Below are 10,490 nucleotides of genomic sequence, written 5' to 3' on the forward strand. Positions count from 1 at the left end.
AAATTTTGTCCTTGTGAACAAAGAGTCTATAGAGGCGACGTTCTTGCCCATTCACGGTGAATTACACCCTTGTCGGGTTACTTGTGAAGTTTTAGGTGTGCCTGTAGCTTTGCCGGTCTCCATAGAGGGGGGGGGGGTTACACGGGAGCTGAGCCAACCTCCATTCTGGGTATAGGAACCTATTTGGCTAAAAGAGAGGCCGACGCGTTTTGAGAATCCTAATGCCATCTCCACATTAGACTGGAGAAACACAATGGGCAGGAAACCTGAGCCTCTCTCCTTTATAGTCCTCAATGCCGACCAAAAAATATTCCGCCTTCCAGCCCGGAGTAAGACGCCGCGCGGCGTACGGAGGAGACTTTGCTGGAATGCAAAATGTTCTAGAGAAAGAAGAAAAAAATAAGAGGTAATTGTAAGAAAAGATTTGTGGGATGATGTGTGAGACGCATGAAATCAACAGCCACAATCTGAGAGCGCCGCTTCCCTCTCCCGCTGAATGATACCTATAAAGCATCAATCTGCAATCATCGGCCGCCATTAGCTGCAAACTAATATCCATGCAGACAAGTCAGGGGAGGAGGAGGAGGAGAAACTCATCCAGCCAGACTCCAGGGAACAATATCTGCAGAGACCGTCCCAGTATTCCCGGAGCCCGGTGGGGTATAAGATGAGGGGTCAACGTGCCCTGACCTCACCGAGCCGGAAGGGCAAGATGTGCACAGCCCATACAAGGTTAAATTACATGAGATAGATAGGAGCTGTGGGCCCCGTCGCTTGTCCAGGTACGCTCTGTGCTAGCCCTGAGTCCGCCATCACTCCTCTCCCTACACTCTGGTCTGGGTTGGTGTCGGAACTTTGGCAAACAGCTGGGCCCAAGGGGATCAGGGAATCCATTATTTGGTTACTTCATCGTGGTCAGAGGTGGCGAGGGCCAATATATAGTGCAGGGCCATGAGAAGGATATATAATGGAGGCAAATGTGGGCACTGCTTTACTGTTACAGGATATACAGGAAGAGTCTTTACTGCACAGTGATCGGCAAGGGGGGGGGGGGAGATACTGGCATCATATCACCTGGAGGACAAGTCATATTTTTAGAACTATTTTTGGTTTTGGGGTTGTCTGTAATCAGAGATATCTCCGATCTGTAAGTTACGGCCACAATCCTGACCATGGTCATACCGTCATTGTGTCCGATCCATCCACAATGAAGGTCATGTAGACAGTATCGGACTGGGGTATGTGGGGCCCAGCAGAGGTAATGATTCTGGGGGCCCACCTATAAAGAACCAGTGAGAAACAGCATGTCAGTCAGTGTTTGTGCAGGTTCTATCGCTGGGGGCCCACCGGAGAATTCTCTGGTCCTCTGGTGAGCCAGTCCAACATATAGGGCAACGTAAGGAAACGCTATCCTCCATCTCCAATGACGTGTGCTGTGTGCCTGGAAACACTGAGCACATGGGTCACCACCTGTAATCATCTCTCTATACCCCCAGTGCAGAGATCTTACCCTGTATAGTGGCAGCTGATCCTGCCCTGTATAGTGGCAGCTGATCCTACCCTGTGTGATTGGTGGGATTTGCAGACCCCTGTATGACCAGAGTGCAGCTCTGCAGGCACAGACATTATAGTGGTTCCTCCCGGATCTGTCACTGTTCCGGCTCCTTTATCATAGTAACTGATCAGACATATAAAGCTGATGAGGATCTGCGCCTTCAGTCCACAAGTGCCTCTCGTTTTTTTTTTCTACATCACCGATTCCCTGCAAGCTTAAGCCGCTCACATTTTTCCTTCTTTTGGTGCAGTGAACGGTGTGCTGTGAATTTTTATGAGTTGCCTCATGTGTGGTAGATGGAGAAAAAAATAGACTGAGAAGACGCCGATTAAACGTACAAAAATAACGCTGGCGCGGCATCACAGGGATCTGCATCCGCACGGCGGGGGGAGGCTAAAAAAGAGGCAGAAAATTACAATAGGGATTTTATTTTAAAGGAGGAATTGTCTCCATTGTCTGCTATTCAGTTTAGAAAAACCTACAGTCATGTATCTCACCAGAAAATACTGATCCTCATCTGGTGTTTAGTGAGGAGAGCGGCTACAAAGAGCGTCTCTCCCCCTGGAGGACCCGACCTGTCCTGGACAAACCACTGGTGTAACACGGTGTAATGCTTCATGTCTCCTGTGGTGGCGCTGCAGGGAGAGTGAACACTTATTGTCAGGTGTCCCTGCAGATCACAGCTGATCACTGGGGGTCTCGGCAGCTTTGTGATCATTTTTTTTTCACGGACCCTTTTGTTTCTGTCAGTGTTGTCGCCTTTTACATTTTTACACAACCTTCTTTTCTTCCCGCTGAGGGTGATAGAAATGTGCGATTCCTAGTAGTGATAACATGTTAATATAGTTATAGTAATAGTAATAAAGTAATAGTAACATAGTAATGGTAACATAGCAGTAACATATTAATATAGTTATAGTAATAGTAACATAGTAATGGTAACCTAGTAGTCATAACATATTAATATAGATATAGTAATAGTAACATAGTAATGGTAACCTAGTAGTCATAACATATTAATATAGTAATAGTAAAGTAGTAATATTAACATAGTAGTGGTAACATAGTAGTGATAGCATTTTAATATAGTAATAGTAACATAGTAATGATACATTGTAACAGTAATAGTAGCACAGTAACATAATAACAGTAACATAGTAGGGGCAGACTAGTAACATAGTAGTGGTAATATAATAACATAGTAATATAGTAATAGTTACATAGTAACCTGGTAACATAGTAGTGGTAATATAACATAGTAATAGTAATAGTTACATAGTAACGGTAACCTGGTAACCATAGTAGTGGTAATATAATAACATAGTAATAGTAATATAGTAATAGTTAGATAGTAACAGTAACCTAGTAACATAGTAGTGGTAATATAATAACATAGTAATAGTGATATAGTAATAGTTACATAGTAACGGTCGGTAACCTAGTAACATAGTAGTGGTAATATAATAACATAGTAATATAGTAATAGTTACATAGTAACGGTAACCTGGTAACCATAGTAGTGGTAATATAACATAGTAATAGTTACATAGTAACGGTAACCTGGTAACCATAGTAGTGGTAATATAATAACATAGTAATAGTAATATAGTAATAGTTAGATAGTAACAGTAACCTAGTAACATAGTAGTGGTAATATAATAACATAATAATGTTCACCACTCATTAGTGGGGGTGGATTAAAGCAGCAACGTCCATTTACCTCCCCGGTTCCATCGCTGGGTCCCGCATCATGCTGCTTTGGTCTCTGATCCTCGGCCACTTTCTCGTCTATGACGCAGTTTGAGACGTGATGTTTCAAGCCCCCTCAGCGATACAGCAGAGGCAGCACCTGGCGCTAGACCCGGGGAGGTAAGTGGACGTTGCTGCTGTACCTCTTTAAGGCCAAGGTTGTACAAATTACATTTCATTATATGTATATAAAAACTAGTGCAAGCGGAGGACAAACAACCGGAAGGGGGGAACATTGTGGAGGGGTAATATCCAGGGGCGGCGGCACCTACATTATAATCATATAAGAAGTTACAACCCAAAGGGAGGGAAAGTGTTAATTCTCTTTTTGTTAATTATTGAGTCACATTCTTGTTCCCCAGTGAGAAGCCGGAAGTAGCCGGAGAGTAATAAGTAATAAGGACTGATCTCTTCACTTACCACTTCTTAATGTGATTGAGACTTTGAACCAGAGAAGAAACGCAGAGCTGTAATAAGAATTTCAAGGCAATTGCTGGAGAAGTTGCAGGGAGGTTTATTCCTTCCCTTTTATTTTGGTCATACTAATTATGTCGGCCTTGTTTTCTTTCTATAATCCCCTTTCAGACCTAACACAAAGCTGATTCTGAAATCTTTTCTAAAGCAGTTCCTCTTGTATAATCAGCAAGCTGTGCAAACATGCCGGAGCCGGGAAGAAAGCCGGAGAAAAAGGAGCAAAAAAAACAAAAACAAATCAAAAATAAAAGTAAAAACCAAATCAAAAGAAAGAAAGAAAAAAGGAAAAGAAACACACACAGGTGTATATTGTGCACGCTCATAGAATATCTACACAGATGGGTGGTTTATATTATTATTACATCTTATAATTATATATGATACAGTTCATTATTATATTACAGAATACAGTGATGCCAACTGTGCAAACATATATATTTCTATACACAAAATTCATAATATAATAATAAAATATAACCATAATATCCATTATATAATAATAATAAAATATAACAATAACATCCATCATATAATAAAATATAATATTACATCAATAATTGTAAATAATAATAACAATAATAATAAATAAATATAAAATAATAAATATGACAATACTAGGAGGTTGGGAATTGGTCAAACCTCCAGGGTGTCTAAAATTTCCTAACAGAGACTGATAAATTCCATTGATATTTTTCCAGAGAGGTTTCTGCTCTACAAATTTTACTTTTTGTGCTTTTTTTTTATTTACTGTTGTGCTTCCATCATTCACCATAAAAACATTTGGCCATTGTGTATGAGGGGTGTGGCTCAGTGGATAAGGGGTGTGGCTCAATGGGACGAGGTGTGGATAAGGGGTGTGGCTTAGTGGGATGAGGGGTGGCTCAGTGGATAAGGGGTGTGGCTCAATGGGACGAGGTGTGGCTCAGTGCATAAGGGGTGTGGCTTAGTGGGATGAGGGGTCGCTCAGTGGATAAGGGGTGGGACGAGGTGGGGCTCAGTGGATAAGAGGTGTGGCTCAATGGGACAAGGTGTGGCTCAGTGGATAAGGGGTGTGGCTCAATGGGACGAGGTGTGGCTCAGTGGATAAGGGGTGTGGCTTAGCGGGAAGAGGGGTGGCTCAGTGGATTAGGGGTGGGGCTTAGCTGGATGGGGTCTGGCTTAAGTTCATCTCATTGGAGCAGGAATTTGTTGAGTTAATCCAACTAATAGGCTAAAGAGTCACCAAATTTATGATAGTGCCCGGTGGGTTTTTAGATCCTGTGTAAATCTGTAAATCTGTTAGACAATATTAGTAAATTCCCTGTAGTGCCGCGGCTCATCATGTAGTGTGACAGTCTCCTCTCCCAGCTGCGTTGCGTCTAGTGGTGAATATATCCGCACTATAGAGGAACGTCTACAGCCCCGGGGAGCACACTGTATAATGCCGCCATTATGCACCGGCCCATAAACATACATGACTAGTCGCAGGTTGTCTCTCTGGCCTCAGGCTTGTGTATGTTAGAGAAATGTTGGAGCGTTCCCTCGCAGTATAATGTGATGCTGTGTGTTATACAATGCGTCTGTGTGATGTCTCTTGTATCTGGTAGATTCCGCCATGGCGCGGATCCTGGGTTACCGTTGTGCCGCCGGATGTTTTCCTGTCTCCTTTAAGTGCGTCTACCTGGCCGGCAGTATTTATAGTCTCTCCGTACAGCAGCGAGAAGCCATACGTCATATTCAGGAGGCTTAATAAGATTGAAGCAGCTGTCTGTTTTTTTTGAAGTCATGGCTCAACTTCCTTGTCTGAATCAATGCTGGAAGTGCTCCGTATAAATCTGTCTTGTTAGCCGACATAAAGTCTTCACCAGGTGCCCTCTGCTATAGCCGCCATTCTATACTCCGTTATTATGTGTGGAGAGCGGCCGGCCGGCCATCATTGCTACGGTAACGTATATATAGAAGAAAAACCAATAGAAAAGCAAACACGACATAAACAATTAGGGAGAACCCCGTAGGAGAGTGGGATTTACTAGGTCCTGTACTGCGGCTCGATAGACTTGGAGCTGCCATTACTAAGCCCTCTCCATTGCTGGTAGCCCGCCGCGTGTGTGGTCCCTGTTGTCCCCGCTCAGCACTTCTCTACATGTCGCTTTCATTGCTTCTTTGAAAGCCCAAAAATGTTAATGGAGGTCGACGTGCCTGTGATGGAAGGATTTATTCCAGCTACTATTCTTCTCTTTACCTTGGATTATACAGTGGTAGAAGGAACGGCCGATCGACGCTTTCGCCTTTTATGCAAATGTCCCTTCAGCGCTGATCAGGCCTTGTGCATTCTGGGTAATAAGTTCATTATAGCCAATGTTTATTTGTTTATTAAGTATTTTTATTTTTACAACAAAACCAAGAATACGAGCTAAAGAATCGAGAGCTCCTTCGTATGTATAGAGCAGAGCAATGACGATAATGTCCGTGTCTATAGAGCTGGCCGGTATATTACATACTGCACGGACGCTGGATACAGGAGCAGATGATAGCATTAGATTACTGGGAAACAGCGTGGGAGGAACTGGAGAGAAAAGGAGGCAAAGGTCCTAACATTACTCAGCCTGTGGTTTATTGAATGGATAAATAATAAGTTCGGGATTCTTTGTATTCGTGATCGTTGCTATACGGTCTCCGCTGTGGGAGGACTGCAATTACCATAAGACCTTCAGATACCGTATATTACATGATGTCATCTATCTATCTGCCATATGGAGCCGCTACGGCATTTGTGCTATCGTGTAGAGATATAAATCCAAAGACTACAATTGTGTTGGTGTGATGTCGGCCTAGTGTATGTGCTGGGCAACAATTATAAGATGTGCCGCAATTCTTATTATAATATCTTGTGCCTCAGTCTATGGTGAGCCGGGCTTAGGGGAAAGGACCTGGTTTGCAAATCTGTTACAAAATTTTACTAAAAGTTTAATAAAAGCAAATTATTAGTGTTAAGATAGCCAGCCATGACTGCTGTCCTCCCATACCGAGTTCTATCCTCCGATACCGAGTGTTGTCCTCCCATACCGAGTGCTGTACCCCCATACCGAGTGCTATCCTCCCATACCAAGTGCTGTATTCCCATACCGAGTGCTGTATTCCCATACCGAGTGCTGTACTCCCATGCCGAGTGCTATCCTCCCATACCGGGTGCTATCCTCCCATACCGAGTGCTGTACTCCCATGCCGAGTGCTGTACTCCCATACCGAGTGCTGTATTCTCATACCTAGTGCTGTACTCCCATATTACATGCTGTACTCTTATACCGAGTGCTGTACTCTTATACAGAGTGCTGTACTCCCATACCGAGTGCTGTACTCCCATACCGGTGCTATCCTCCCATACCGAGTGCTGTACTCCCATAATACGTGCTGTACTCCAATACCGAGTGCTGTACTCCTATACTGAGTGCTGCACTCCCATGCCGAGTGCTGTACTCTCATACCTAGTGCTGTACTCCCATACCGAGTGCTATCCTCCCATACCGAGTGCTGTATTCTCATACCTAGTGCTGTACTCCCATATTACATGCTGTACTCTTATACCGAGTGCTGTACTCTTATACAGAGTGCTGTACTCCCATACCGAGTGCTGTACTCCCATACCGGTGCTATCCTCCCATACCGAGTGCTGTACTCCCATAATACGTGCTGTACTCCAATACCGAGTGCTGTACCCCCTTCCCAAGTGCTGTACTCCCATACCGAGTGCTGTACTCCCATACCGAGTGCTGTACTCCCTTCCCAAGTGCTGTACTCCCATACCGAGTGCTGTACTCCCATACCGAGTGCTATCCTCCCATACTGACTGTTGTACTCTTGTACTGTTTTCATCCAGTCCATCACGTCAGATAAAGTGTTACACACGTTTCCATTCAATCTGGGGGGTCCCTGTTCTTGTGGTTGGTGGGGATCCAAGCTTTTGCCCCCTGACCAGATACTCATCCCCTATCCTGCAGGTGTAAGTCTTGGGAAAGACCCTTTAAGATACATCATTTCATCCCTGCACCCACCACGCCGGTGAGGCCCACCCACTTTCCCTTTAGTAATATGAGTTGCACCAGCCCGCTTTGCTGTGAGCTTTGTCAATGTCATCTGAATATTCAGCGGCGTCTATTTCTGAGCCATAAGACAAAGGCATTGTCAAGTTATTTGTTCTACTTTTGCACATATTCATAAAGCACACTCGCTTTATAAACCAAATCCTATCCCTGAGCTTCTAACTCAATAAGCACTTGGTTGATTGGTGGCCGTTCTCATTGCTTCTGTCAGCCATGCCGGAGATGGAGAGGCCGGAACGGGACGTGCACATCAGATCTCTGCATTCCCTCCGCACAACTGTTGTCGTTTGCACATATTAATAAGACACATTTAAGCAAATATAATAAGGATACAAATTATAGCACATAATTACGGCTGTAAATATGAGGCGCACAATGCAGCTTTTTGTCTAATGATAATTGCAGCTTATTATACAACGTGCCAAATCAAATACTGATTCCACATTTCTTCCCGTTAATTCATTTTTTTTTCTTTCTCTTCAGATCAGAATGAAGGTTTCCACTGCAGAGAAGAATGTCGGATCCTCGGTCACTCCGATAGATGTTGGATGCCCCGTGTCCCCATCCCCAGCCGAGCCAAGTCCCCGGAGCACGGAAGAAACGTCATCGCTTTGTCTATAGAAGCCACCAATGTGGACACTGAAGCCTTTGAGGACTGCAACACCAAAAGAACTTTTGCAACTTTTGGCAAAGACGGCAACGAGCATACGACCGATGACGGGAGGGCTACCCTGAAAGGGAAAAGGACAGTGGATCTGCCTATCTGCAGCCCCAAGGTGAACGGTGCCGTCCGCGAAGCAGGAAACGGCTGCGAGGCCGTCAGCCCCATCACTTCTCCTCTGCATTTAAAGAGTCCTCTGCCAGCCAAACCGACAGCAACGTACAATATCATGCATTGCACTGGAAACCGTGAGATGGAGCAGTTTGTAAGCAATGGTCCTTCTCGACCTTCAGAAGCAGAGCCCCGGGGGGCAGACAGTGAAAATGTATTGCATGAGATCAATCCATTACTGCAAGAATGTCGAGAAAAAGACTCAATGGGTGTAAAGAGACTAAAAGACATTGTTCTCTAAGCGCCGAGCCTGCTGTATGGAAAAAAAAAATCTAAAGAATGACTGAAAGAAAAAAAAAAAAAAGAAAAACACAAAAAAAAAAAATGACGGTTGGTTTTTAATGGCTTACCAATGGTTCACAATCTGCTGTATTTAAAGCTTCCCTAAATGTATTGTTTATAAAGGCTATTGTTATGTGACAATCCCAAAGTATCCGACATGTGGCAGGGGTGATCCAGCCAAGCAAGCAGCCTGAAGAAGCCCACTTTGCTTTCCTAGTTTTTTTTTCTCCTCCTCTTCCTCCTCCTCCTCTTCTTGCTCTCAACACACAACCCGTTACGACCATTAATGTACAAAGTATTATGTATGTATTAAGTATTTTGAATTTATATATTTTTATAAACATATATATCAAAATTATAATATAAATTAGCTTATTTGTACAGAATGGGGAAAAAAATGGAGAAAAAAAAATTTCAACTTTCAGATACCGATTTCCAAAAAAACAAAAAAAAAGCCTTCGCTAATAATTTTGTAGCCTTGTTGAGGTTGGGCCCCGTGAGCTGATTGTGGGCCAGTAATCGCCCCCAGGCGGCTGTGTTGCCCCGGACACCCCTGCATTACAGGCCCTTTTGCTGTTACTTGCTATCTGTACTATTACTGTATTTGATATTTACACTTTTGTCCAGTGATGGCAAAAAGGCATCAAGTAAAAATGATGGAGAGAAAATTCTAAACTGTAATTTGTAATCTTTATTTATTTATTATATTCCATTCACTAAAAGAGGTTGTTTTTTGTTTTTGTTTTTTTTTTACATTTTATGCTGACTTTTTTTTTAATTTTGAAAAGCTTTTTTTTTTTTACAGTTTTCTATGAATTCACGGTGCGAGGTTCTGGCGTAGTTTGGTTATTTAAATGCTATTTATCAAGAATATGTGAGGTTTTGTGAATATACATTTTTATATTCATGGAGACTTTTTCTTCGTTTCCGAGGTCGGATTTCAGACACTCATTCTTCAGAATTTTTTTTTCTGTTTTCACACGTTTCTGACGGATTCGGGACGTCGTTTTCCTTCCATGGTGGACTTTCTATTTTGTATGTGTCATCTCCTCCGATTCTTTTCGGCGTGCTCACAGGATGAAAATATTTCTGAAATGTTCTGATATAAAGAGCCTGTTTTTTTGACAATTGTATAATATAGGAAGGGTTTACATGATATTCTGTTTGTAAAATAGTCTTACCAGATGTTACAAGGAAAAAACATTATAATTCACTGACAGGAAGTGAAAAAATATGATGAAAAATTAAAAAGTTTTTAATTTCAAAATGGCGTCATAGCTTTACATGGGGAGCCCCTCACATGTTGTCTTTAATGTTTTAAACCTTTTTTTTTCCTTTAATGGAACTGGTACAACTAGTAATACGAGCTGTAGGTGACTCTCTCATCCATAAACCAACCATGGACCAACCCAAGGGGCATTGCCAGGAAGGGGCACAAGCAGGACATCATACAGGACCCCTCTAATAAATGGATATGTGCAGGAAGTGGCTGGAACACAGTCACTACAGTGCGTTGCAG

General features: G+C 42.9%; 1 protein-coding gene across 4 annotated transcripts in view; it reads left to right on the forward strand.

Moving 5' to 3' along the window:
- PCDH19 (protocadherin 19) overlaps positions 1-10,238 on the forward strand; it is a 144,804-nt gene extending 134,566 nt beyond the window's left edge. For all 4 annotated transcript variants that reach the window (XM_069985720.1, XM_069985721.1, XM_069985722.1 and 1 more), the window contains one exon: positions 8,341-10,238. In XM_069985720.1, coding sequence (XP_069841821.1) covers positions 8,341-8,930 — 590 coding nt within the window. In that variant the 3' untranslated portion in view covers positions 8,931-10,238. The remainder of the gene's footprint in view (positions 1-8,340) is intronic.
- The last annotated feature ends 252 nt before the right edge of the window (positions 10,239-10,490 follow it).

This window comes from Dendropsophus ebraccatus, chromosome 10 (genome assembly GCF_027789765.1).
Source record: "Dendropsophus ebraccatus isolate aDenEbr1 chromosome 10, aDenEbr1.pat, whole genome shotgun sequence".
In the NCBI taxonomy this organism is placed as follows: Eukaryota; Metazoa; Chordata; class Amphibia; order Anura; family Hylidae; genus Dendropsophus; species Dendropsophus ebraccatus.